This window comes from Opisthocomus hoazin, chromosome 18, assembly GCF_030867145.1.
Source record: "Opisthocomus hoazin isolate bOpiHoa1 chromosome 18, bOpiHoa1.hap1, whole genome shotgun sequence".
NCBI lineage: Eukaryota > Metazoa > Chordata > Aves > Opisthocomiformes > Opisthocomidae > Opisthocomus > Opisthocomus hoazin.
The window spans coordinates 5239733-5267444 of record NC_134431.1 but is presented as its reverse complement, the minus strand read 5'-3'; the positions used below and the strand labels follow the sequence as shown (position 1 = coordinate 5267444).

Below are 27712 nucleotides of genomic sequence, written 5' to 3'. Positions count from 1 at the left end.
CAGCAAGCCCTTCACCCCGGAGCCTGTCTGTGCGGGAGAGCCCCCGACCCCCCTAACCTGCAGAAGGGTGTGGGTGGGTTCCGACTCTGTATCTGTACATACGTGCGTGCCCGTGGCGGAGGGATTCCTCCAGCAGGCACTGGGCAATGCCTGTTACGCTCAGTCACCCTCCATAGACGGGACCATCGCCGGTCACCAGGCCAAGCCGAGAGACGACCGGCTCCTTATCCTGTTACCAGCACCGGGAGTTGTCCAGGTCACTGCAAGCCTCTTAGCTCTGCTTTTAGGGATCTGTCTCTGAAATAAAGCTCTGGGATTATACCTCTCCGATGCACCCACCTTGTCTCTTCTGGACTCGGGAGTCCTGCTCTTTCTTCTTCCTCTCTGTCATCCCTTTGATCAGTAACAGTGGATTCATGCTGTAATTAATACAGATCAAGGCTGTGAATTAGGAAGTGGACTGGTGATCCAGTCTTGTCTCGCTGGAAAACTGCCCTGTGCTGGGAGCCTGCTTAGACCCCTCCACGGGGCAAGGGCTGTTTGCCCACGTGCTGGTTGAAGGGTGGAAGGGAGGACAAAGTCCAAGACTTTTAAGGACTATGCAGAAGAACAGAGTTTACTCAAACAGAAGCATTTCTCCTCTCAGTCCTCCGTCCTGGCAGGGTCCTGGCTGCGTCCTGAGTCCCCCATCCTCTCTGTTTGCTCTGAGAGTCTGAGAAAGGGCATAAAAAGCTTGAGTTTCTAAGCAAATTATTTCAAAAAGTGGTCCAGTTTCATCTCAAAAAGTTGGAAAAAGGTGCTGCCCTGTCCTTGGGAGTTCCCAGAATAAATGTACCCTGCTCAGACTGGGAGAAGTCTTTTTATAGACAGCTGTGACTTACCTTTTCTTTCTCTTTTCCAAATTCAGCCTGGAGAATGAGATCTTTTCAAAGTAACCCAGTAGCCCGGGAAGGATTTGTGCATGCAGATAGCCCATAATCTCTGCTACTGCGTAAGAGAGCCGCAGTGCGGCTCAGGGAAGGTTAAATGATGTTAAAAAATATGGCAGACATGGTAAGTATTTGGCATGTTACGTGCAACAAAAGATGAACAACAGCAACTGGGGCATTATCTTTATTCGCTAAAAATAGAGTCCCACAAAGTTTAAGGAAAAGCACTTTATACTTGTAAACCTCTCCTCTGGCTGTTAAAGAGCCTGCAAAGATGTGCTTTGTGGCTTTGGGATGTCACGTCCCCTTTCAAAGGCTGCTCGGGGCTCAGACAATTGAAACTCAATACAACATCAGCCACAACGAGGGGGGGGAATAAATAGTTCTGGCATGACCCTGCTTTCCTCGCTCATCAGAGAGCGCCACGGAACGGGAGCCTTGCGGCAGGTAGGTCCCCGCAGCCACGTCCCACAGCCGGGATGCCCACGGGCCCCCAGCCACGCAGGGCAGAGGCGGCCCGGCACCGAGGGCGCTGGCAGAGCCGCCCGAAAGCGAGCAGATCGTGTGCCCACGACGCTGCCGAGGTATGCACGGGCATTTGATACACTGCAGCTGACGGGCCGGTTGCAGAGCTGGGTGCCTGGCTGCCCGTCCGCGCCTTCAAAGAACCGCTCACCAGCCGCACGTGGGCACGCTCGCTTTCCCTGGTACCCTATAATGGGGTAATGGGGGCAAAAAACCTTTATCCCCCAATTCTCCTTTGCTCCTCCAGCTCCAGCTTAGCCAAGTCTGAGGTTTTGGCCAACTCTTGTATCTCAGGATATTTGTGCATTAACGCAGAAACTCGTTCCTGCAAATAGAGCAGTACCAAAGCCATTCACTTGAGCCCGCGAGCGGAGGGGGATGTGATGTTCGGCACCAGCCAAATAAAGAGAGAACAATAGGGCTGTTTTCGTGGAAGGGAGTTCAGAAGGCTCCCCGGCGAGCCGAACCTCTCGCTGGCCCATCACGCACAAGAAAAACAAGGCAGAGCTCTTGCACCCTGGCTTCTCTGTCGTATAAATACCAGCTTCAGCCAGGGCATGAAAGAAATCTATTGTCTCTAAGGCCGCGTTTCGATGCGAAATGCTCTGGTAAGGCCAGCAATCTTAAACCCCCCACATGTGTGCCTATTGTTTGAAGTGCAGAACAATTGAAGGGTGCTCTCATGGGCTAAAGATAGAAAGGCAGCTGGTGCTGTCCTTTTCCTTGTAGCTGAGAATAAAACAATGCCCAAGTATTGTCTGCATTGCTGGAGCGGTGACATTGGACTCGCTGCCAAGAGAGCATCTAAAAGATCAATGAAACCCGGGTTATTTATAAATGGGTAGTGTCATTTCTTCCCCAAAGTAATTTCACTTCCTTAGCTTTTCCACCAGGCCTTTCTGCGCCGTGAAGTGGCCGTGGAGCGAGGTATAAATAGCACCGAGCCAGGCTGCGAGGGAGGCAGCGGGACCGGCTGGTGGAAAGTGAAGCTGCGGTGCCGAACCTGCGTTTGGCTGCACCTTCGCTTCCCCGAGCTGTGCCCAGGCTTCTGCGGCACCGCGGTGGGGACCGGCCGCGGGTGCTGATTGCCTTTTGCCGGGGGGAGAAGCTCCCTGCACACACAGCCCCAGCCGGCGCCGCGCTGGCCACGCACGGACCCAGCAGCCGGTCCCTCGGGGCCAGAGTCCCCCCAGCCCCAGGACTTGCTTCCCAAGGTAGGTTTTAGGGAGGTTTATTTCTCCCGCCGGCCAACAAGCAGGCGGTAGGACCGGCTGCATGTGTGTGTGCAGCTCAGCTGCTGCGCCGAGATGCTCAGGGTAACCCTTGAGACCAAACGCCACGGGCCAGAGCCTTGCTTAGGGGCGGGGGACATCTTGTAGGGGAAAGCTGCTGTCTGCAAGATGGCATCCCACCAGGGCATGTCCAGACCAGGGGCTGGAAATCAGACATTTGCTGATGTCTGACAGGCCGTAGTGATGTGGGAAGGTCTCCTGTCCTGATGTAAGGACACAGAGAATAGTGCTCCCTCCTAGGTGACAGCCAGTCTTGAGGAAGGTCCAAGCCTAACAGGTCCCACGAGGAACTCCCATGTTTGTTGCCACTCCATCTTGAGCAGTTGGCCCTTGCCATGAGAAAAGCTAAGCTTGATCTAGTGTGAGGCCTGATGGCCAAGCACAGTGGGGAGGACAAGCAAAGCAGTGTCTGAGCTCGCAGTGAGCAGAAGACTAGGTCGGCAGCCCAGGAGAGCAGAGCCATGGCCTTCACCAGGCCAGGGAAACAACTGCTAAAGCCAAGCAGCAGGTCCCAGACCAGTGCAGACACTTCCATCAGCTAATCATCACAACATGGCCCTAGTCTAGTGTCCCATGGAGTAAAGGAGAAAGTGCGTGAGGAGCGGAGAGAGCAGGGGGCTATGATGGGATCATCCCAGGGACCGATGCTCTGAGAGGGGCTGGTTGTGTGGGCTGGGGGTGTGTGCAGGACACCACCCGCCTTTGTGCCCCCAGATCTCCAAGCAGATGAAAACTGATGTGAAACCAGAACAGGGAGGGCACGGCAGGGGCAGATCCTGCAGACGGGCTGGCAGAACCGTGTCCCGGCTCCGGTTCTGCCCTGGCTTTGCGCCTCCCTTGCAGCCTCCAAGACAGCTCTTGGCCGTGATTTCCAACAGCTGCTGTGTGCCAGGGTCTGTCCCGGCAGGCCAGCTGCAATTAAGGTGCTATTAAGTATTCAAATGAACTGGGCAAGATTCTTGTTTCTCTAATTGTTTTGAAGTGCATTGCCAAAACCTCAAGCGTCTTCACGGAAGGCTCACACATTCCTCTAATGTTTGCAGCGTTCAGTAGAACCTTCATCCCTAAGCAGACGCTTTACGGTGTCAATCCCACTAGAGAAAAAACCCCTAGAACCTCAAAGCTGGCAAATTCAAAGTGAATAAACAAAAACTTTCCAATTTTCTCAGTCTCCGGGTCATCTAGATGTCTCCATGCCTGTGTGTGACCTTCCCAGCACCTTGCTTGCTAACTCTGGCCCCTAATTTCTCACATCGTGTCTCTTCCAGGTACTTTCTCAGTCCCTATACTCATTTTGAAGACTTCCTGCATGCAGCGTAAGCACGGTGCCCGGAGGCTCAGCCGCCAGCGTGCCCATGCTGCCCAAGCCTCATGCCGTGGTGAGGCGTGTACCACTGCACCGGGGTGCTCATGGCATCAGCAGCTTCTTGCGTGTTCATGAAGAGTTGCAGAGGCAGCACTTCATCCCCGGCTGAAGGACAGCCAGCTCAGGACAGGGAGACCAGCACCGTCGCCGCGGTGGGACATCCAGGCAGCAGGGCACTCGTGCTGGGAAGTTCCCAAGAGCTGTGAGATGTGGGGATCCAGCGCTAGCCCCATCCCACGCCCCACAGGAGAACTTGCCCTTGGGGGTCCCTGCAGCAGCGTGGCTGCGGCACCCCGCTCCTGCTGACGCCAAGGGGTGGACAGAGAGCTGTGCCGGGGTGGCGGGGCTGTCTCCCTGGCCCTGGTGCGACAGGGCTGTGGGGATGTAGGGCTTTGCTTTGGAGGGAGTCTTGCATGGCCAGGCTGAGCCAAAGGGACGCTGTCGGACTGGCAGCGCTGGCCTGTCACCTCCGCCTGTCTCGCTGTAAGCAGACATCCTCGCCTGATGGAAATATGCCTGAAATAGCCCCTCCGCAGATTGTCTTTATCTAATCAGCCGCCTCCACTCCCCTCCAGTGCATTTCAGGGAGCTGATAGCAGTGATATGTTAAGTGTGGAAGCCTCTCGAGAACTGCCTGACACTTAGAGTAATTCTCCTTCCTGCCACTTATCAGGGCCTGCTAATGGGAAACATTCCTCCCGGGGTCGGGGAGCAGCCGGGCGATTTCTCCGGAGAGGCTGGCTGAGGCCCTGGCACCCTCTTGGCTCTCTGGGGCTGGGTGGGAGCTGATCTGACCACAAAATTCTCACTGAAGGGGCAGCTCTGCGGTCTGATGCTGGTGGTGTCCTGTCCCATGGGGAGAGGCTTGTCCAGCCTTTGGTGGCACAGCTGAGAGCCCCATCCTCTTCCATCAAATCATGGGACACCGACATCAAGTACAGGGCTACGAGGGGATGAACGGGGCTGCCTCAGTGGTCAGGGGAGATGCTCCCACTGCTGAGGATGGTCGTGCAGGGCTGGTGGGACATTCAGGCAGACTGTTTGCTTTGGGCAATAGCCACCTAAAGCAAACCGCCCTCTGCTCAGGCTAAAGCTGTGGGCTCCTCGTGGTGCCCATGGGGTTTTGCAGGAGGTCCGGAGGAGCCCTCTGCAGCCACTGCCCTGCTGAAGATGCCCCGTCTCACCTGTCCGAGCTCAGGCTCAGGCCTTGCTGGCAATGTGAGGATGAGCTTCCTACCACCCTGAAAACCACATCACAAACACCAGCGCCGACAGCGCCCGGGCCCAGCGGAAGCACACTTCAGCAGCTGCTGGAGCGACCATTCCACATTTCCCCTTCTACAGATCTGCTCAGCCTTTGATGGATCCTGCTGGAACCTCTTCAAAGAGGGAGAGAAACCAGGGCGAACAGAGGGAACTGCAGAAGGAATCTCCGAAAATAAAATCGCTTTAAAGATAAGGCAGGGGAGGGGGTGAGCAGAGTGCGGGGCGAGTACATGCCCTGAGAAGAATGTGTGAGGCTGGGCCAGCTGGTAGGTCTGGGCGCTCGTGGTGAAGGTACTTGGCACCAGACCCGCCAAAGGCCTTGGGTCCCTCCAGGGTGTGGGTGGAAACCTGACTCCGAGCCTGGGACAGAGAGGCAGAAGACCACCAGGGTAACCTCAGAGGGACCTGTGGTCCACCAGTGCCCGTGGCTCTTCAGGACTCTCAAACTCTGCCATCTTGGTGAATTGAGAACCTCTGTCACATCATGGTCAAGAGTGATCTCAGGACTGGTGTCCCCTGATGGTTGCCCCAGGGGAGTTGCAGTAGACACATCTGCAGAGTCCAGCTCCCCACCAGCTGCTGCCAAATCCCAATGAGGACCTGAGCTTATGACTACCAGCCTGGCGAGAGAGTGCCCACATGGGTCATGGAGATGGGGGCTCGCACCCCATCTATCCTGATGTGCTCTAAGTCATCTTCTTCCCGACACAGACTCCTCTCCGTGGGAGCATTGTAATTCATGGGGAAGACTGGCACCGTGCAAAGCGCTCACATTACACTGCGCAGCCAGAGACGGGAACATCAGCCCGTCCCTGAGCCCTGCCATCCTCTCTGATGGGGCTCAAGCCTCAAGGGACAGGTCTGGAGTCCTCCTGCATCCCATGAATCTCCCAGACTTCTCCCCAAAGCAGGTTGTCGGGGGGGAGTGGAGGAGATGGCACTGGGAACCCAGGCTCTCAGGGTGTAGCAGGAAACCATGCCTGTGAGCTGGATGGAAGGACTGACCACTGCTGGGGCTTCAGCAGAAAACCCCTCCAGTGCCTGGCTTAGGTTCAGGGCAGGTCCTGGAGCTGCAAAAATCTCTCTGCAACCTGGGCTGTGTGCCCAGACTGAAGCCACATGCCCTCAGCACATCCCAATGCTGCTATTCTGGCGGTGGCAGAGGCCACGCCACATCCAGCCTGGGCACAGCACTGTGCAGCTAATCCGTAATCACCCTGTGCCTCAGTTTCCCCTGCTCTCGGGAGGATACAGCAACCCCAAGTTACTTTGGGGTTTGAAAGGTGTTGAACGAGGAATAGCAAAACCCTGCAGCCATGGGCCCTGGTTCTCCAGTATCACCTCGGCAGGGTTATTTCTCATTTCTGTGTTCCCAGGACGTGACCAAATGACTGGGGAGCCAAGAAGCAGTTTGGCAGCGAGACATGCCCTGGCTGAGGATGCAGCCATCCGGACCATGGTGGGGGGCAGATGCTGCCCCTCCCTGCACCTGCACCTGGGGGTCCCGAGTCACCCAGCTCTAGTCAGGCTGATTTCCAGCACTGGGGGTGGCTGCAGCTCGTTTCGCACAAGTCTGTGTTGAATCCAAGCAGCCCACGAGTGCCCCTGCTCCCACGTGCAAAAACCCATCCAGCCCTGCTTTCTTTTTAACTGCACCAGAGCAAAGGCAAAGAGAGGAGCGGAGTCCTTGGTGGGCAGGCATGAGGGTTCTTTGGGGATGCAGCAACACGGCCAACCCAGCGGGTCAAAACCTCACCACACTTTGGGTGCCAGCAACTAGAATGGCTTTTCCTTGAGCCTTGCACAGAAATCCCCATGGCACGGCCATGGGTCGTTCCCATCTCGGGCAGCTCATGGTGGTGCTGCTGGGCTGGTGGTGTGCTCCGGGCTGCGATCACCGCGTTGTACACCGTGTCTTTGGCTGCTGCCCAGGTACAAGGATGTGGAGGAAACCAGCAACTTGTCTGTTGAGAGATTTGGCATCTGGCCTAGCCATGAACCAAGCTCCCACACCAAGTTGAGTGAACTCTGGGAGCAGGACCTGGGGGGTTATGGCTGGGCAGAGCTTGCCAAAGGCAGAGCCCATCCATGGCAGCTCGATCCTCCCTGCCCAGCAGCATGCCCACCCTGGGGGGCTGCCCTCAGGCCACTACAGCACAGGGGAGCATCAGGCCCCTCTGATAAATCTCTTGATTGATTTCATGCATATAACCAGGAAAGTAAATTCTGGTGTTTGTGGTGGTTGGTGTTAGATGGGCTGGTGTGCCTCAGGAAACAAGCCAAGCCTTTGAGAAGAAGACAATGGGGCAGCAGAGACCAAGCCCTGATGTCCTTCCCCGGTCCCTGGCTCCCGGGCAGTCTGGCCGGGGGGAGGCTGAACCAGAGCGGAGCGAGAAGCTGGGATGCTCCAGCTGGGAAAGCCGGTGGCCGCACACATCCCGCCGGGCAGCGGCTCTCCTGGCAGGGTGCGGGGAAGAAGCGGGAGGACCGATTGCTCAGGTGCAGGAGGAAAGAAACGGCGAAGCTCTCGTTCCCCCGCTCCCCGCCGGAGCAGGCAGCGCGGGCAGGCTTGGAGACCTGCGCTGCCTCCCCGAGCTGGAGTCTTTGTACTCGCCTGACAATACAGGAGTAAAAATAACCAGGCTGCATTCGCAGAGAGATAAAAGCGAAGTTTGCCTTTTGTGTCTCTCCGGGCAGTGGGACAGCAGCACCAATGGAGCTGTGTGGACATGACACATGGGAATTTCTGACATATCTTTTCCCACTCTGACCTTGACAGACACAATAAAAAGGGGCTTTGCAGCACGCACACAGCCACTCAGTCCTATCACCAAGGTTAGTAAGAAAGAGCATGTCTGTGTGCACGCTTGTCCTCTGCTACTAACCCGCTTCCCCTCTGCAGGGTGGATGTTCCCCGAGGCCAGGGGCTGACTCTGGTGGGACAGAGGAGGGTGGGACAGACCTGGATCGAGGGTGTTTTTGTGAAGGTCTGCGTGCTTTGCGACGTTGCTGGCTACCAGCAGTGGCTACGTTCGTGATGGCTGCAGCGTTTGGGAGCTCTGCTGTGCGATGCCGCATTAGATGGGTATTAGAAAGCACTGTCGTAAAAGCGCTTTTCCAAGCAGCTGTCACGGTGGTCTTATACCAGGGGTCTTCCCAGGGATAATAACTCCAGTCTCGCTTTTATCTTCCGGCAATATTGCTCTGCGAAACAGACCTGGATCTTTGTAGAGGTTTTGCGCAGGGCACCAGGGCTCCAACAGGTCTGTAGAGCTGGAATAGGTTTTAGCTGAGTTTATCAAGAAAAAGGGCGTCATCGACGATCTCTGGTGACACCTAAAATGTGACTGTGGATTTTGACGCCAAAGCAATGCCAGCTCACCCAGCTGGGACTCGCAGTGCGAGGCTGATAGCAGCAGAAGAAGAAGTGTTCAGTAATTGTCTTGTGATTATAGTTATTATTAGCTAGCATTGTTGTCACTGTCTTCTCTCACCCTCTAAAATTAAAAGCACGTTTGGTGACCATGTTGCTCTTGGTTAGCAGCCCAGCAGCGGGTGCTTTCCCCATACACTGACTCCTTGTCCCTTCCCTCCTTTCAGTGTTCAGGTGTCTTTCACTCTTCCTTCGCTGCTGCCCAGGTCTTCCTCCAGCCAGGCAAGATGTCTATGCTGGACATGAGCGAGTTTGGGGAGGCTGCTGAATACCTCCGGAAAAGCTACACGGAGCAGCTGAAGCTTCAGACAATGCCGTTCGATGGTAAGACCCCGAGGCAGCCCTCAGCACAGCCCCATGTGTGTGCCCCGAGCCAGCCCCTTGGCCGTGGCTTTCTTTGGAGACCATCCCCGTCCCTTTCCCAGTGCTGGTACCTGTGGTATCGTGGGTGCTGCAGAATTGTCCCCACCACCATGGAGGACAGGAAGATCTCAGAAGTAGGAAAAGCAGATTTTCGACTGTCCCGTTGCCTTGTGAGATGCAGGAGGAGGTGGCCCTTCATCTCCCCCGACCCTGAGGGGCAGGAGGGCTGAGGGACGTAGGCTGAGGTACTGGTGGCAAAGCCTTCTCCAGCTCTGTTTAGTTTGGGAGCTGTGCAGAGCTCGCCCCACAGCCCTCCCGGTCTGTCTCAGCCATGCCGCTGTACCACAGCTCACTGTGCTTGGGCTCCACGGCCCGGCTTGTGCTCTGGCTGAGCAAAAGAGGAGAGTTTTGCTTGCTCTCATCGTCCTTTTTTTATGACAGTCTGAGTGCAAGCAGCAGACTTCTGTCAGACTAAAAGTTGACCCTGGCAAAGAAAACAGCTGCCAAGCATGAAAAAGGCAAAGAAATCCCAGCTCCTATGACCAAGAGCGTAGGAAGAAATAATCACTGTCCTTCCATGTTATCAGACTGCATTCGTGTGGCTTTCAGTTGACAATTTCTAATGGTTTTCCTATATTTCAACCTGTTGTGTCTCCCTTCCCTTCCCTTCCCTTCCCTTCCCTTCCCTTCCCTTCCCTTCCCTTCCCTTCCCTTCCCTTCCCTTCCCTTCCCTTCCCTTCCCTTCCCTTCCCTTCCCTTCCCTTCCCTTCCCTTCCCTTCCCTTCCCTTCCCTTCCCTTCCCTTCCCTTCCCTTCCCTTCCCTTCCCTTCCCTTCCCTTCCCTTCCCTTCCCTTCCCTTCCCTCCTCTCCTTTCTTTTGCCCTCTAGGAAAGAAGCGAGTTTGGATCCCAGATGAGAAAGAAGCTTATATTGAAGTGGAAATCAAAGACAGCTCTGGTGGCAAAGTCACTGTGGAAACCAAAAATAAGGAGGTAAGCAAAATACCTTTCCTTTTCCAAGGGCTAGCGAGCGTGTGCGGAGGGGGGATACGTGTGACAAGACCACATCTGAAACTAGCTGAGCTCCTGCTGATAACCCTCCCGTGCTTGGTGATCGGTCCTGCCCCGAGGGGACACACACGGCAGCGTGTCAGGACACGTAGGCCAATGGCTTGCCAAGGGTGGTAGCGGTTTAGCATCGCCCCATCGAGCGTTTGCTTCCAAACACGGCTCACCCTGTGGGGCAGACCGCAGCGGGACGGTCGGGCTGGCCCAGCGCAGCTCCCGGCCGGGGAGGAAGGGCTGATGAAGGCTGCGCCTGCCCCGGCACAGCCCCTCGTGATGCTGAGCCGCTGCCCGGCTCATCTCCGAGGTGGAAATAAGAGGTAAGGGGCCAACTGGCCAAGTCCTCCTTGTTTTAGCCAGGATTTGCAGCAGAGTGAGGGGTGCTGTTGGGAGAACGGGCGCTGGGTAAAGAGGTGGGACCGGCTGTGTCTCCTGGTGAGGCTCCAGCTTTCCGGCAGCGGGAGGGAGGCACAGCAAGCAACAATTAGCTGGTATTTGTCAAGATAAAATCCAGTACAAATACCTGTAAATGAGCTTAATTAATATTCTTTTCTTGGCTATGGGAGTCGCATGGCCCTACAACATCACTACACTGGTGTAAAACTGGGAAAAAGAACAGGGACCTGACCAGGCAGTAGATGGTAGCCTTTGTTGTTTCTGTTTCTCAGCTGGCCAGCATGGCACTGAGAAGCGCTCCTGTCTGCCGAATTTAAAAGAAATTTATGTAATCATCTTTGGAAAGCGTCAAGGCTTTGAAAATATCTTTGTCTGAAACTGGGGAAAAAAGTAAAGAAGTTTGACCTCTCCAAAATAAAATTCATTGAGGAGGGGGTATAAATTGAAAAAGTTTATTCTGATGTTTAAAAGATCTTTAGCTTCTGCGAACAAAGCGGTTTCCAAACCTTTTTTGCCGTTCCCTCTTGAAACTGTCTTTTTTAACAATTTGTCACGGATTTACGAAATCTGAAACTATATCTGCTTTCCCTGGATCAGCATTTCCAGCAGAAACAGTTTCCAGAGACAGAACCCCCCCCTTATCCTTCTACCTACCCTCCCGCTTTTAACATGGGACACCTTTTAACACCAAGTGCTTCGTATTCACCTGTAAAACAACCCTAAACAAACCTCTCTGAAAGGTTTAATTTAATCTTTATTAACAAAACCATTTGCTAAATCCCGCTGCTTCCATTCGGGTCAGATAGGTAACGCGATCGTTTCCCAGCACTTGGCTTTGCAGGATTAAATAAATCCAGTCAGGAGTGATGGGGTACGTGCTTCAGCTGCTTGCCCGAATAACCAGGGATCTCTCCAAGCGAGAGATCGTGCTGCTGCGGGGTCTGAGGCTGCGAAGAGGAGCGCAGGATGGGGGTGTTGAGCGTGTTGTGGGGTGACATCTTGGTGCCCCCCGGCTTGGACCCCTGCTGCCAGGCTCGGCCACAGTCCGTGTCCCTGGAGAGGGGACGGGTTGGGGTTCGCTTCTCCCAGCGGGGCTTTGTGGCCGGGGTGCTGGTGAGGATCCCCTAGCCCCGTCACCCCGAAATGGAGAGCAGCTCTGTCGGGAGGACAGCAGGCACGGGGCCAGGGTTGTCCGCAGCATGGGGCTGCCAGGAGGTCCGTCCCCCCGGGAGGTTTTGGGGGAGAGGGTGTTCGGTGGGGGCTGGGGTCCGTCTGATGTGTGCCCCCTCCTCCGGCAGACGCGGGTGGTGAAGGAGGACGAGCTGCAGCCCATGAACCCCCCCAAGTTCGACATGATCGAGGACATGGCCATGCTGACGCACCTCAACGAGGCCTCCGTGCTCTACAACCTGAAGCGCCGCTACTCCCACTGGATGATCTACGTAAGCCGATGGCGCCTGGGGGATGGGGGGTCACCCCGTGGGGTGGGGAGGGGAAGGGGCGTCGGGGCCCCTCCACCCCTCATCCACCCCCGTTCCCCCCGCAGACCTACTCGGGGCTCTTCTGCGTCACCATCAACCCCTACAAATGGCTGCCCGTCTACACCGCGCCCGTGGTGGCCGCCTACAAGGGCAAGCGGCGCTCCGAGGCCCCCCCCCACATCTACTCCATCGCTGACAACGCCTACAACGACATGCTGCGCAGTAAGCCTTGGGGACCCCCGGCTTTGGGGGGGGGTCCGTGCTCCCGGGGTGGGCGGTGAGGCGGGCGGCACCGACCTAACGCCCGCTCCTTCTCTTCCAGACCGCGAGAACCAGTCCATGCTCATCACGTAAGTGCCCCCCCGCGCCCTCGCCCTGCCCAGCCCCGGGGTGAGCGGTGAGGACCCCCATGCTGCGCTCCTGGGGGAGCCCTGGGCCGGCACCCCGAGCCCCAGGAGGGCCCCCTGCCCGCGTCCCCCCCGCCCCGGCAGCTGTCGGAGGGAGGTGGAGGCCAAGGCTGGAGGGCGATGGCGGCCGGAGGGGCGGTGGCGGGGGAGGAGGGTGACGTGGGAGGGTGGAGGCCAGGTTGATTTCAAGTGACATCTAGATAAGGGCTATATAAAGGTCTCTAAAGGACCCCACGCCGCTGCCAGGAGCCGCGGACATTTTTAGCCTCGGCCATAGCCTAATTAGGAAAGGCAGGGGCTGCGGAGCGATGCTTGGCGCGTGTCCGGCGGCGGCTCTGCTGCCCGGCTGCCCCCCGGCGCTTTGTGATCCGGGATTACAATGGGAGCGCAGCTATCTATAGGGGTGAGCTCAGCGGGGCCACGCAGCCCCCGCGCTCGCCCGGGCAGGATTCGCCCCGGCGCGGTGCCCCCGCCATCGCCAAGACCCCCGGCCAAGCGGGCCACGCGGACACTGCCCGAGCGGGAGCAGGCGAGGCCGGTTCCTGGCTGACCCCGCACAGCTGAAGCCCCCGCGCCAGGGCCGTACAGCCTGGGTGGGCACCAGCACCTCCCGCCATGTCTGCGGCGGGCAGCTGGCCCCGGTGATACCGCCATGGAGGCAGGCAGAGCCCGGGCTCGCAGCCATGGGAGACAGCGGGGCTGGAGCTGGGTCCCGCTCCAAAGGCAAGCCCCAAAGACAAGCAGGGATTGACAGTGCCCATCTCCCCGTCCCTCCGGTCCTTTGCTTCTCCCTCCCGGCGCGGTGAGCGGGGCGGCAGGGTCTCTGTTTGAAGTTTTGCCTGTTCTTTGCCTCATGCCCGTGATCTGTGTATTTCTGTTACCCTAAGCGGAGAATCTGGTGCTGGTAAGACTGTAAACACCAAGCGGGTCATTCAGTACTTTGCCATTGTCGCAGCCTTGGGCGACACACCGGGCAAGAAATTAGTAAGACCCTCTTTTGTAACAAGTTCTTGCTGTTTTCCTCCTTTCTTTGTTTTATTTTTTTTCTTTTTTTCCTCCCCTCCCCCTTTCTTCTTCTTTTTACCTTTTTTTTTTATTCTTCCTCCAACTTTTTGCATTTGGAAGCGTGTTTTGGTCTGACCCACCCAGGGCTTGCCTTTTCCCTGACTTTTGAACAAGCAAGGCTTGAAATTATTCTGCTCAAGGGGAAATGGATTTTTTTTTAATGTGGCTGCTCAATCTGTGCAGCCTGGACGAGGTGCGTTAGATGCCTTCTTTATCTTCTCTTCCTCCTTCAACACCCCACAGATCTTCTTCTTAAGAAGCATTAAAAGAACAGAGTAAACCTGCCATTTCCCATCTTGCCTCTTTTAAGCCTTGCTTTTCATCCTTTTCTCCTTTTTTTCTCCTCTTGTTCATTTTGACCCTTTTCTACCTTGTGCTTTTCTTGCTCTTGTTTTGATTCTTGCATTTCTTTGGTGCTGGTTATTTTTGAGCTGCCCTTGCAACTGCTTATTTCTTCTTGATATGTTGAGGCTCCAGCCTGCTTTTCCCTTGCTTTAGGCATCAGACAAGCAATACTTCAGCATTATTTTCTTTACTCTTCTTTGGGTTTGGATTTAACTGTTCTTGCTTTTTGATGCATTTCTTTATTTTCTTGAGCTAATCTATTTAACAACTTTTTGGCATCTCTTGTAAAGTTTAATCTTCCCATTTTTTTCTTGGACTTTTTTGGCACTAAATGGTCATGCCCTGCTTTTCTGACCATGCTTCTTGTGGTTCTTGCCTGGCTTTTCTGGATTTCTAAAGACAATTTTCTTTCCTTTCTCTAGGCAGCTATTGCCACTAAAACTGGGGTAAGTGTTGTAGATTCCTAAGCTTTGATGCTGAGGACAGAGTTCTGCTGCACCACAGAGCTGTGGCGAGGGGGATGAGGAATGCCTGCGTGGGGCCTCTGCCTTGGGTCCAGGAGCAAGGGCTGCCGCAGCACCTGGGCAGCGTTTAGTTCTCCGCTTGGCTTTGTATCTCCCACCTTCCCGTAGCTTGAAGCTTTGATGTTTTGTCTCTTGGTGACTTTCTACCTTTCTGACTCCAACCTCTGCTTCATGGGATCACTGCTCTTCAAATGCTCGTTTCTAACAGCACAGTGGTTGCCTGAGGGTGGCGTGGGCTCCTCCAAGGACAAGGTGAAGCCCCCACTCTCTGAGCTGTTAAAGTCCCCCCCAGCCTCGCGGCCCAGCCGAGGGTGGTGGTGCTGAGGGGCAGGGCAGAGCCTCTCTGCATGGGCAGCACCACGCTCTGGCCGCGGACTGGGGCCCCAGTGGTGCCTGGGCATGCCACCCTCAGCAAAGACCTGCACCGGCTCGGCTCACCCCGTTGCAGGCAGCTGATGTCCTGCTCTGGGGTGCATTTCTGAGGAAACAACGGAGTGCCTTTGGAAACCCAGCAAAGGCTCGGTCCCTGGCACTCCCAGCACCCCGAGGGCTCAGCCGTTTCAGCAGCTCAGTCTTACGGCCTCAGCCCTCAGTTTCCCTGTCTGAGCGCTGAGGGACAGCCTTTAGCTGACGGACACTCTTGGGTGGGGGATGCTCGTTAACACAGTCTCAGACCACTCGGGCAAGCTTACTAAGAGGGAGGTAGCTGGGGGGGCTGAATCTGTGGGTGCTGGCGCAGCCCATGGGGCAGCACCCATTGAATCTCACAGGCCAGGCAGCTGTAGATCAGGCTGAATTTCAAGATAACAGATCAAAGGACATCCAAGTGACAAAAGACAGTTTGTTAGTAAAACTGTGATTCGCAGCTGCTCCCTGTCTCTTTTGCCCTTCACACGCCTGGAGCTGCAGAGGTGGGGAGCAGTCGTGGGCCCAACACTGAGAAGCCAGCGTGGCTCTTGGTGGGCAGAGCCCAGAGCTGGTGTTCCCCACCTAAGGAAAGCCCTATGGACTGTAATGTGTCAGAGCATGGGCAAAAGCTCTCATGAAAAATCCTGCAGGTGCCTGTGCCACCAAACTCTGCTACTGTTGCCAGACCCCACTGTCCTTTGTGTGTCTTGGTGCAAGTCTCATGCTTCTCTCCTTGAATTCTTGCCCTGCTTTGTGTGTGTTAGGTGGGGGCTGTCTCTTTATCTTTGAACTGTGCATGTGAAACACGAATGGAAAAACAAAGTTCGGGGAAGACTGATCTTGGGGCTTGCTCAGGAGAGCTCCAGTGAGTTCAGCAGGTCACACCAGCGGGGACCTGGGGTGTGTTGCCCTCACACTGTGACCCTGCTGTGCACCTTGTTGGTGTAGGGAGTCGTAGATCAAGTCAGTTTTCTGGATCTCTTCTTTTGAAAAGTGCTGTGATTTGAACTGTCCAAGACTTTGGTTTGGTGGAAAAGAAAATGCCTGGCAGAGTCAAAGAGCTTGAAATGTTGCAGATTGTTGTGGTGACAATGCATGCTTGCTCTTGGTTTGCACATCATAGCAGCCTAAGAAAGGGGCTAAAGACTGCTGTGTGCAGAGGGACAGTAGCCTGGACCTTCAGAGGGACCAGTTTGGGCGAGAAGGAGCCCACAGAGAGCAGTACTGCAAAACCTAGCTCTGATGACCCCTAAACCGAGCTGCATTGGCTCATGAGACAAGGAGGTGCCCCAGGAGCAGCAGGCTCCTAAAGACAGCGAAGGAGCGTAGCAGGCAGATGGTGCGAGGAGCCCCACGCCCTGTTTCCCTCTGTTGTTGGTAACAGATGCCCTCTGGCTGGGTGGGAGCTGACACGTCTTTTGGTTTTGTTTTACAGGGCACCCTCGAAGATCAAATCATTGAGGCGAACCCAGCTATGGAAGCTTTTGGCAATGCCAAAACCATAAGAAATGACAACTCCTCACGTTTTGTAAGTGTCTTAGCAAGACAGAGAGCTAATGTGCCATGTTTATGTAAGCTGAATGCATTGCTTGTGGTATCGTATTTTTATATGGTGTGAGCCCAAGGCACGTAGCAGGAAGCCAGCTCTGCTTCCTAGTGGGATTTGACTGTAAGGACCAAGTTTCTTCTGATTATATCTGTGCAGTAAATGGTGCGCTGGTCAGAAAAAATCACCCTGGTGTCACAGCCTATGGCTGGAGAGAAGTCCATTACAGGACCAAAGCTGAGGGGTAGTAAGCCCAGCCTGCAGTGTTGGAGCTGGGACAGAGAAGCATGCCCCTTCCAGGGAGCAGCATCCTTTTTGTTAAGCCAGCCGGAGGTGCAGAGCTCGTCAGCCACAGGTGGCTTTGATGCCTGTGCTTGTGCCTTGGAGGGAAAGGACACTCCCTGGTGAGGTTCCCCAACACATCACAGGGCAGGAGGCTGTGGGCAGACTCAGTATCACACTGCCCTGCAGAAGTGCTTAGCTTTAAGAACAGCCCTGAGGACAGGGATTTATCTGTTGCGAGCAAAGTTTCTGCCTGCCTACTGTTTAAAGCCTTAGATGATGCTGTCTGACCCTGTGCACCTTACAAACCAGAGAGCTTACCACTTACCCCTCACAGAGACCAGTAACTTGCCTGGCATCAGCAGAAGCCTAAAGAGTAGAAAATTACCAGTGTTTTGTAGTTGTCTGAGGTTTCTAGGAGCTGTTCAGAATTGTACCTGTGTAGCCAAGCCCTGAGCTTAACTTCTTGTGCATGTTTTCAGGGCAAGTTCATCCGGATCCATTTTGGCCCCTCAGGGAAGCTGGCCTCTGCAGACATCGACATCTGTGAGTAAACGAGGACCAGCTGCAGCGGGGAGGGCTTTCATCTCACTGTTTGTGCCGATGCTGGGTTGGCTCCAGCAAAGAACAAGCGCTCCTCTAACCCCTCTGCCCTATTTGCTTCTAGATCTTCTGGAAAAATCAAGAGTGATTTTCCAGCAACCCAAAGAGCGAAGCTACCACATCTACTACCAGATCCTTTCTGGGAAGAAACCAGAGCTGCAAGGTAAGGCAGCCAAAGCTGCAGCATAGCCTTTACAGCATGGTGGCTTGAAAATAGCCACAAAGAGCTTGATTGTCAGCTTTGGGGTCCCCAGGGAATGAGCAAACCCAGCCCACCATGCAGGTACTGCCCTTGAATGCTTTGCTAGCTGTGCAGGATCATAGGATTGTCAGGTAATTCAAGGTGGAAGGGATTTCAAGAGGTGATCTAGTCCAGCCTCCTTTATCTTCACAGACTGAGAAGCCAGACTTAAAGCTCTTTCTGCAACTGTCTAGGAGCAGAGAGGTGGTCACTCGGGGTCTATCTGGAGGGTGGGACCGTGCTTTGCAAAGCTGCCTTACATAGAGTCCTCAATGTGTGGCAGGTACAGCACTGACCTCAGCATGTTCAGGCTGGATATTTACTCATTTTGGGGTAGGGGGAAGCATTTTGCAGCCTACTCTGAGCTCCTTAAGCCACCCTAGTGAGATGACCTGTTTCAGGTGAGCTTGAAAACAGCTGCAGAGCTCACTCACAGCAGCAGCCCTGGTGTAGACACATCCTAGATGTGTTCCCCAGGACAGTCCCAGCTGACCCAAACTTGCACTGGGGCAGTCCTGTGCTCTGAGCAGCCCTGCCCACCAGGTGCCAGGCCATACAGAGTGCAAGGAAACCTTCCCACACTGCAGAAAGATGGCTGGCACTGTCCCCGGGGGTGGCCAGCCTCTTGGCTGCAGGCTCTTGGGCTTGTTGCTGCCTGGAGAACAATACCTTATTAGGCAGGTCTGGAGAGCTGTGCAGAGCAGTAATCTTATCTGGTGGTCACAAGGACATGGATGGCCAGTTCTAAATCAGTCTGCAGCCAAGCCATATCCCAAGATAGCAAGCAGGAGGCACATCACAGAAGAGATGGACCCATGTGTTGATCTGCCTGGGCTTGAAGAGGCTGTTCCTCCCACTGGCTGGTGCCCTCTAGTTGAGGCCGGTGCAGCCTTACCTCTTCATCTGCATCCAGGTTGCCCCTCTGCCCCAGGTTTGTCTCTGTCAGACTGGCCTCACCCTCTGCGTGTCTTCCCCCAACAGATATGCTCCTGCTCTCCCTCAACCCCTACGACTACCACTTCTGCTCGCAGGGAGTAACAACTGTGGACAACCTGGATGATGGCGAGGAACTCATGGCGACAGATGTACGTATACTTCCTTCACACCACACAGCCCGAGGTGGGGGCCTGGGGAAGGGCACAACCTCCTTCTGGGCAGACAAGGGGACATGTCCTGGCTTTTTTATGTCCCTCTCTAAATGGGCTGTGAGCTCCCTCTGGTTTATTGGCAGTTGCTCTACACATGCTGTGAGCCTACAAGAAAGAGCAGAATGACTGTTCTCAACCAACAGCCTCCTCCAGGTAGAGAAGGGGGAGTAATTCCCTGCATTAGGGAGGCCCTGTAGCACATGAGCACTTCCCATGGCTTCCATGAGAAGATGAGACCTCAGCTCAGAAAGCCTCCTGCTTGTGGATGTCAGGCTAGTCCTTTTGCTTTCAAAGAGATCTTGTGGAAACGGGACTCACATTCAAAATCCCACAGACAGGATTGTTTTCCTGGGTGCACACTGGGTAAAGCAGCCTGCCCAGAGCCCCAGGATAGGGAGAGCGCTTTATGAGATGGCTGGAGGACCAACCCTCACCTCAGAGTGGTGATTTTGTTCTATCTTGCTGCTTTGTCTCTCCTCAGCACGCCATGGACATCTTGGGCTTCAGCAACGATGAGAAATATGGCTCCTATAAAATAGTGGGCGCTATCATGCACTTCGGCAACATGAAGTTCAAGCAAAAGCAGCGAGAAGAACAGGCAGAGGCTGACGGCACTGAAAGTGAGTTTGGCTTCATGCTGCCAGATCTGCCCAGCCCGGGCTGGGCATACAAATTCCTCCAAGGGCAGGTTGTGTTAACTTCCCTGGCCTGGTCTGTGAAGATCAGTGACCATGATGCAAGCAACCACAGTCTTAGGACCTGTTGTAGGTGCACAATGGGGCTTGTCCTTGAATATCTGGGACAGCCTTTTCTGCAAGGACTAGGTGGCCTCATTTGCATCAGACTTGCCTCAGCAATATCGCAGGCTGTCCTACCCTGGCTGTGCTTCACCTTGTTCAGTCTTCTGCCCTTCATTACCTCTTCTCTTGCATGTCATTAGACAGCCTTCCCGAGCAGGTTGTCCACAGAATATGAGCCAGACTGTGATCAGGACTGCAAGGACTTGTGCAAGTCACAGCCTCCTGAAGAGCGGTTAGAGTAGGATACAGTCACTGTCTAATACTTTTGCTTGTTTGTTGCTTAGGAAAATCCAATGCAAATTATAGAGCTAAGAGAATAGTCAGGCTGCAAAGCAAACCTGGAAGTTCAGAAAAGTCAAGTTCAAGTATTTTCTATTGCTTTTACACTGCTGCCTTATGCCTGGCTCCCAGGCATGATGGAGCAAGCTTGAAGGAGAGGGTGAGTTTGCAGCATGTGGAAGGTTGAGAAGGGGGAGCCCCAGCACTTAACTGGAAGGCTTAAGCAGTAACTATACATCAGCTGAGGCAGGGATCCAGCAGAAATGACTGCCTTGTCATGCTAACATTCATAAAGGAAGAGTTTCCCTGGCCTGAGGAGTGTCAACACTGGATTCAGCTGCTATCTGGTAATTAAAGAAGATTTTGATCTAGCAGTGATTCTCCTACAGAGGTGATTTTCTAGCTACAATCTGCTATTGGGAGTCTGTGAAAGAGAAGCAAGAAAATAATCTCTTTTCTGGTCAGTTCAAATTCACTGCATGGGAATCCAACCTTCCACTGGAAAATGCATAGAGATCCCCAGATCAAGAAGACTCAAAAACCTGATAGGGACCTCATAAGGTGCAGCAGGTCTGCTATGGCCATATCCTCCAAACAGTAACTTCTCAGGCAGGAGGTCTAGACTTCAAAAGCATCATACAATGTCCAAGATGGGAAATCACAGTAGACACAGGAAGAGAGTCTGGAGCAGGTGGAAAATCTAGTATAGTTAGCATTAATCAGCAGAAGAGCTGGTTACTTTGTTTATTTTCTTTTTTCCCTTCCCAGGGCTTCCTTGCTGGCTCCTCATGCCTTTGTACTGTTTTACAGGTGCTGACAAAGCTGCCTACCTCATGGGAATCAGCTCAGCTGACCTCATCAAGGGGTTGCTCCATCCTCGTGTGAAAGTGGGCAATGAATACGTGACCAAAGGTCAGAATGTAGAACAGGTGAGTGTGCCAGAACACGGGCTCCCTGCTCATGCTGGTACATCACTCCTCTGCAGGCAGGCCCATTGCGTAATGTTCTCTGCACAGGGCGACTGGTACTTCAGTTCATTCTCCTGGGTTTAGGAGGAGACTCCAGAGCAGCGTGGGAAGATGTATCCACGGTTACTGGCTTTCAGCAGCTGGGAAAGCTGGTGGCAGAGCTGGCAGATAACTTTTGTTATCAACCAAGGCTGGAGGTTCAACTGAGTATCTTTGAAATGTGGGTTGGATCACAGCCAGAAGAGGTCCAGTTTCTATGGGTCTGCTTCAGAGATAGTCACACTCCCATGAAGAGTTCAGCTCTGGAAAGTGGAAACCTCTTCTAAATACTCATCTAAACTGCTCTTGTGGGAGACTCAAATACACCAAAAATGTATCTTGTCAGATTTCAGTCACATCAGTTAGGAACCCAAATCTGCCCTGTATAGTGCAAGCCAGTCCTTGAGTGAAATTCAAGAGGACCTTAGGAGCTGGTGTCTTATCCAAAGTGAGCTGTAGGCTCCTGCCATGCGCAAAGCTTCTGAGAAGATCACTTTAGACTGAATCTGTATCCTAAGACCTTGGAGGCTAAGACCAAGCCAGGGACACAAGAACAAACTTGTGAGCATGTGAAAACTAATCTTGGAGTATATACTGTAATCATGAACTCCCTGGATCTGTCTGTCTGTCCTTTGTGTGCCAAGAGGAGCTCTCTTTGGCCTCTAGCTCCTGCAAAAGCATGGAGAAGAATAAGTGCTCATGACCTGCTCTCTGATTTGCTTTGGCAGGTTGTCTATGCTGTGGGAGCCCTGGCTAAAGCCACCTATGATCGCATGTTCAAGTGGCTGGTGGCTCGGATCAACAAGACCCTAGACACCAAGCTGGCCAGACAGTTCTTCATCGGAGTACTGGACATTGCAGGCTTCGAGATCTTTGATGTGAGTCCTGCAGGCTCCCTGCAGTGGGTTCGGGGGAATGTTGTAGCTAGACAGCCCAGTCCCCTAGTGTCTGACAGCTCTACCTCCTCCAAGAAACTGCTGGCCTTGATAAGAAAAAGAGCTCTTGCCTGAATTAATTTATCTGGAGCAAACGGGCAGCTCACAAAGGACTGTTCTAACATTGCTGTGAGCACAACTCTCATGATTCCTGGCTATGTCCTCTGGTAGCAATCCAGCTGAGCCCAGCAGAGATCACTCTTCACACCCAGAGGAAGCAGAAGAGTGAATTCCTTCATGTCTGGAGCTCTTCCTTCTGACACATGTTTGTTTTGTTCTTGCAGTACAACAGCTTTGAGCAGCTGTGCATCAACTTCACCAATGAGAAACTGCAACAGTTCTTCAACCACCACATGTTTGTCCTGGAGCAAGAAGAATACAAGAAGGAAGGCATCGAATGGGTCTTCATTGACTTTGGCCTGGACCTGCAGGCTTGCATTGATCTGATTGAGAAGGTAGAGCATGAGTCAGGGCACAGGAATGGTAATTCTGGTAGGCAGCTTGTTTGCAAAACCTGCAATGGTGAGGGGTGCTCTGCTACCAGAAATGAAATTATTCCCTCCCCAGTCAGTGGCAAGGGCCCAGCTTTGTCTTCCCCACACTTACAGCTCAAAGACTCCAGCCCATTGAGTCCTTTTTGAAACAAATTTTGACTTTATGAAACCATGGAAATTCTGTTCCTACCCACCAGTGAGCCACAAAACCTGGTGCAGCCTTTTCCTCCAGAGAACAGTGAAATCTGCCCCTTTTATCCTTCCCGCTTTCTGCGCCTCCGTGCCTCTTACTTGAGTACTTGCTGATTCAAAGCAGCTTGTATAACAGATTTCCACTGTGGCATGGAGGAAACTCACCTTTTTTTTGGAAAGGAGCAAACCTGTCAGGATACTGGAGAGGATCTCACATTCCCAACAATCTGATCGACCTGAGCAAGCCCCCACGTCTTGCAGGCCTGGCCAGTCCCACTCTGACTGGCTGGAGGTCAGATGCAGCCTGGAACAGACCAGTGTTGGCTTGCCCTGTGGTCAATGTCTTGCACCATTTGCCCAAACGAAGACGAGGTCTCCCAAGTCAAGCCTTGCCTCACCTTGCTCAGTGGCACAGAGAATCCCCCATTCTGGGATGGGACATGGCAACACTGAACTCAGACCTCTTATACCACCTTCTCCCTGCAGCCACTGGGAATCCTGTCCATCCTTGAAGAGGAGTGCATGTTCCCGAAGGCCTCTGACATGTCATTCAAAGCTAAGCTCTACGACAACCACATTGGGAAGTCGCCCAACTTCCAGAAGCCCCGACCGGATAAAAAGCGGAAATACGAGGCTCACTTTGAGCTGGTGCACTATGCTGGTGTGGTACGTCTCTTGTGAGTTCTTCCACAGCATTCACACCTTCCCCCTTGCAGGGTTGTCCTTAACTTTGCCTCTCTCCTCTGGTGATAGGTACCATACAACATCATTGGGTGGCTGGATAAGAACAAGGACCCCCTGAATGAGACAGTGGTGGCTGTCTTCCAAAAATCCCAAAACAAGCTCCTGGCCTCCCTCTATGAGAACTACGTGAGCTCTACTTCAGGTGAGGAACAACCTCACCCCTTTTTTGACCTTGGTCTCCCTCCCTCCCTTTGCAGCAAAGCCTCCTCACCCCCACGCTCAGCCGCTGGTGCAGCATTCCTGCACCTAGCAGCCTGGGCAAAGGGAAGACTCACATTGACCCCTAAAAACCTCTCTGACCTGAGTAGGTTGGTACTGTGGACATGCAGTCCTGGCCTAGGGGCTCTAGGCGGGTGGTTGGGACCAGGCTGAGCTTGTGTGGAGCTGTAGAGCTGTCCTGGTGGCCCTTTGCCTTGGGGTGTGTGAATGGGTCCCCTGTTACCAAGAGCCGAGTTGTGTGCTGTGGGAGATGTTTTTGGTCTGCGGCTTTGCTCTGCAGCAGGGCGCTACCATCTCTGCTTTACGGAGAGCAGGGGCTGTGGGTGTTTCAGGGGTGTTTGGGGGTGCTTCTGAGTCCTCCAAGCTGAGGAGATGCTTTGCTGATGTGATTAATCAGTATTTCAACCCAACAGAGGAACCTCACAAGCCAGGAACCAAGGAGAAACGTAAAAAGGCAGCTTCTTTCCAAACAGTGTCGCAGCTGCACAAGGTAAGAGCCAGCCCCTCATCCAAGGCCGTGAGGGAAGCATGCTCAGAGCGTCCGGGTATCAGTCCCACTTTCCTGCCAAGACTTTGGCGTCTCTTGTACTTGAGCTCCTGGGGCCTGAAGGAGCACCACTAGGAAAAGCTCCCGACACCTCTCATCCCTGGGCAAGAGGCCTGTGCCTGGCAGAGCCCCAGCCCTGTCCCCGTGATGCCAGGGAAGGACTCGAGGCTCCAGGCTGGGAGAGCGATGGCTGCCTTTGAGCTGGAGCTTGTGCTGCTTCTGCCCACGTGATGCTTGCACTGCTCTGCAGCTCCTTCGCCTTTGAGAGAGCGGCAGTTAAGACTTGTAGTGATGTTTAGATAATGTATTACATGAACATCACTTTAAGTCTGTGCTACTTCTCTCCTCATTCTTGTCGGCGGGAAGGACAGCCTTTGGGCAGAAGAAAATGGAGGAGGATCTTACAGGTCTCTGAGCAGGCAGCTCTCTGCTGTCCTGTCCAGGGAGGTGACCTGAGCTATTTGACAGCTCAGGATAACACACACTCCTCTTCCCATGCTCACCACAGGGATTATTTCTCCACCCCACAGCTTAAGCAACTGGAAAACAGCACAGAGGGGTGTGTGAGCCCAAAGCTGTCTCCTGCCATGACAGCCTTGTGGTGACAGGGTGCTCAAAGAGGGCAGCGCTTGTGTCAGAGCCCCCACTCAGGGAGAAGTGTGACTTTCTTCCTCCTGGACAAGTCACAGGCCTTGGGGAAAGGTGTCTGCAGTGAGAAGTTGCCCCATGACTGCATGGAGCTGTGGGAAGGCATTCCCTTCCTCGAGCTGGTCCTGGACAGGCTGAGCCTGTATGAGGAGGGGAACGCAGCCTGGAATGATGGAGGGTGCAGATGCCTTTCCCACAAGAAAAGGCAGGGCCATCTCTTGGCTTGAGCCCTGCCTTGGGGAGAGAAGGAGGCCCAGGCTGGATGAGCAGGGTCCCCTGTCACAGCTGAAGGCCATGGGCAGCACTGCGGGGGTACGGGGAGAATCTGCTGAGGCGGGGACTGCAGGCGCAGCGGATGCCAGCACTACGTTTGCAGGGTGGTGGGCAGCAGCAGAGCTGTACACCAGGAATATGCTCAGTCCTGTGTTCCTGGCTCTCCGCTGCAGCAAAACTTTACCTACAAATACTTGGGAAGCATCTGGCTCCTCTCTGGCATAGCAACACCAGCAGGTGCCATTTGGCATGTCTGCCAGCCCAGTCCCCTCTGCCGTTGCTCCCACCCTGGCAGAAGGCAGTGGTCCCGCTACAGGGCTGCACAGAGAGCAGCCAAGCTGCAGGAGGCTCCCCCTCTCTCATGAAGAGTGGTAAGGGGCTCTCAGTGTCCGCTCTTTCCCTGCCTGTGGGAGGAAGGGACTGGAGAGAAGAATTGTAGGGGAGCAGAGCTGTCACTTCATGTCTCACCCCCGTGTCTGCCCTACAGGAGAATCTCAACAAGCTGATGACCAACCTGCGCTCCACTCAGCCCCACTTCGTCCGCTGCATCATCCCCAATGAGACGAAGACCCCAGGTATGCCTGGACTGAGACGGCACCCTGGCAGAGCCCTTGGGTGACATCCACACATGGGAACTGGCAGCGACACTAGCACTCACCTTCACCCTGCTCTCTTCTTGCAGCAGTTTTGCTGCTGCGACCTGGTCCCACCTCAGTGTGGAAACCCCTGTGACCCATACCAGTCCCCTCTACTGGGGAGAATGAGTTTTTCCAGGCTTCCAGTTTGGCTGTGCGTTGACAGTTGGGCTGCCTTGCACCTGTATATGATAGCAGGCACAGATGAGTCTTTCAGGCTGGCTTCTACCATCTGGGGCCAAGGCAGCAGCACTGGTGCTCAACACAGGCCTACATGACAGGGTGACACCCATGTTCAAAACCATGGGCTGATTCCAGAGCTCAGGCCCATGCTGCAGCTCCGTTTCCCGTGTGCTTGTGGGCTGAGTATCTGCTCCATCTTTGTTCTTGCTCACAGGAGCCATGGACGCCTTCCTGGTGCTGCATCAGCTGCGGTGTAATGGTGTCCTGGAAGGTATCCGCATCTGCCGTAAGGGATTCCCCAACAGGATCCTCTACGCAGACTTCAAGCAGCGGTAACTCCCTCTGCTCCCTTGCCCAGCATCCCACACACGTTCTGAAGGGAGACAGACTGCCCTGGCTCTGAACTGCTCCCCAGCTTGTTCAGGGCTGGTCTGAACCACCACAATATGCCCAGTGCATGTACAGTTTGGGATAGCTCTGCTGCTGGCTCTGTGGTGCCAGACGTGGGCAGCTTGGTGACAGACGTGATGAGACAGCAGGGCTGTTGATGTCTGAGATGCTAAATGCAGGGCTGGTGCAGGTGGATGGTAGCAAGGCTCAGGCCTGTCAATCCTGACTCAGATTTCTGACTGCCCTTGGGATCCGTCCCTTTCTCCAGGCTGGTCACATCTACCAGGCTGACCACATCTACCCTGCTTGGCCTGGGCCTGGACCAGGCATGGTGAGGCCAGTGGCCTGCTCCTGGAGTCTTCTCTGTGCTCAGGGACTAAAATCTGGCAAGGTTCCCGGGTGTCTGATCTGCAGAAGCACCCATACTGTGCTCTGGATCTCCTGGTTCATAGATAGCTCCAGCCTGTGCTGCAGCGACATGCTGCCGGGGGAACTGGCATGACTGGTGTACAAGGATGGTGATGGTGATTCGAAGATCCGGTAGGAAAAAAACCTAGCAGTACAATGTACACTGTTCAGCAGGGATTTTTTATTGCGGTGCTGGGCACACGGGGGATTTCTCCTCCAAATGTGCACACCAGACACCCTGTTGCTTCAGGTTAAATACAATCACACATGTAAATATTCATTATATTTCTAGGAACTAATTAGCATATGTAAATATCTTTTACACATGTCTGTTAGCATCTTTGGGTGGTCTTCGGGGGTCCCAAGATGAAGGCTCATCCTCTTCATCACTCTGTTCACTGATTGACATTTGTTTCTGCGCAAACTCAGTTCCAGGATCACGTAGATCATGTCCTTCAGGGTGTTTTGCTCCGGTCTTGTTGCTCTCTTGGTGCCTCGTTATCTCTGTAGCTTAGGGCATTTGCCCTCCCAAGGCCGAGCTGTCTGGAGTAGAATTATTTAGGAGTCTCTTTTATCCCCCAATTATCCCAATTATTTGCTGAGAACCAAGACCACTTTTATTCCACTTAATTATTTTGTCTAACGACTAAGTGATAGCTTGTGCCCATGTCCTTCCACTACATTCCTTAATGAGAAAACAGGGATTAGCGTAACAGTTACATCGTTAGATCACTATGCATGCAGAAATACAAGTTACAGTACTAAAGACTACTAAAAACTAGAAAATATTAAGGCTTTTTGTTATAGTTTCACATTTCTTACAATCCCCTCTATCAATGGAGCCACCAGCTCTGTGCTGGGGTTCACTTGCATGTCCTCCCTCTGCTTTGTCCCTGCAGCTACCGTATCCTGAATCCAGCGGCCATTCCAGATGACAAGTTTGTGGACAGCAGAAAGGCCACAGAGAAGCTGCTGAGCTCCCTGGAACTGGACCACTCACAGTACAAGTTTGGTCATACCAAGGTGAGACCAGGCAGCTGTTCCTCCTGTCTCACTGCAGTCCCAGTTTGCTCTCCATGCCCAGCTTGCTCTCTGCCTGGCCACAGCCCTGCTGAAGCCCAGCGCTCTGCAGGCTAAGCATGGCCCTTGAAGCGATTGAGGAGGGCATAGGAAGATGCAGGCTGGGAAGGAACAGGCCTGAGCAGAAGGTCACTGCTGCCTGACCTCATGCCACCCAACACAGCAGCTAGTCCTGCCTGCCTGATGAGTTATCTC

The 27712-nt window shown here is 53.9% G+C and overlaps 1 protein-coding gene across 2 annotated transcripts in view; it reads left to right on the top strand.

Annotated features, from left to right (window-relative positions):
• The first annotated feature begins 9044 nt into the window (after positions 1 to 9044).
• MYH7B (myosin heavy chain 7B) overlaps positions 9045 to 27712 on the top strand; it is a 29649-nt gene continuing 10981 nt past the window's right edge. The window contains exons 1-21 of one of the 2 annotated variants that reach the window (XM_075438785.1): positions 9045 to 9135; positions 10062 to 10165; positions 11932 to 12075; positions 12180 to 12336; positions 12437 to 12464; positions 13409 to 13505; positions 14354 to 14377; positions 16299 to 16391; positions 17174 to 17237; positions 17359 to 17457; positions 18517 to 18620; positions 19165 to 19303; positions 20573 to 20691; positions 21498 to 21647; positions 21989 to 22159; positions 22877 to 23056; positions 23144 to 23276; positions 23767 to 23843; positions 25309 to 25396; positions 25854 to 25971; positions 27337 to 27460. In XM_075438785.1, coding sequence (XP_075294900.1) covers positions 9045 to 9135; positions 10062 to 10165; positions 11932 to 12075; positions 12180 to 12336; positions 12437 to 12464; positions 13409 to 13505; positions 14354 to 14377; positions 16299 to 16391; positions 17174 to 17237; positions 17359 to 17457; positions 18517 to 18620; positions 19165 to 19303; positions 20573 to 20691; positions 21498 to 21647; positions 21989 to 22159; positions 22877 to 23056; positions 23144 to 23276; positions 23767 to 23843; positions 25309 to 25396; positions 25854 to 25971; positions 27337 to 27460 — 2304 coding nt within the window. Of the gene's footprint in view, positions 9136 to 10061; positions 10166 to 11931; positions 12076 to 12179; positions 12337 to 12436; positions 12465 to 13408; positions 13506 to 14353; positions 14378 to 16298; positions 16392 to 17173; positions 17238 to 17358; positions 17458 to 18330; positions 18415 to 18516; positions 18621 to 19164; positions 19304 to 20572; positions 20692 to 21497; positions 21648 to 21988; positions 22160 to 22876; positions 23057 to 23143; positions 23277 to 23766; positions 23844 to 25308; positions 25397 to 25853; positions 25972 to 27336; positions 27461 to 27712 lie in introns of those variants that run through there. The other variant, XM_075438786.1, reaches the window with a different exon arrangement.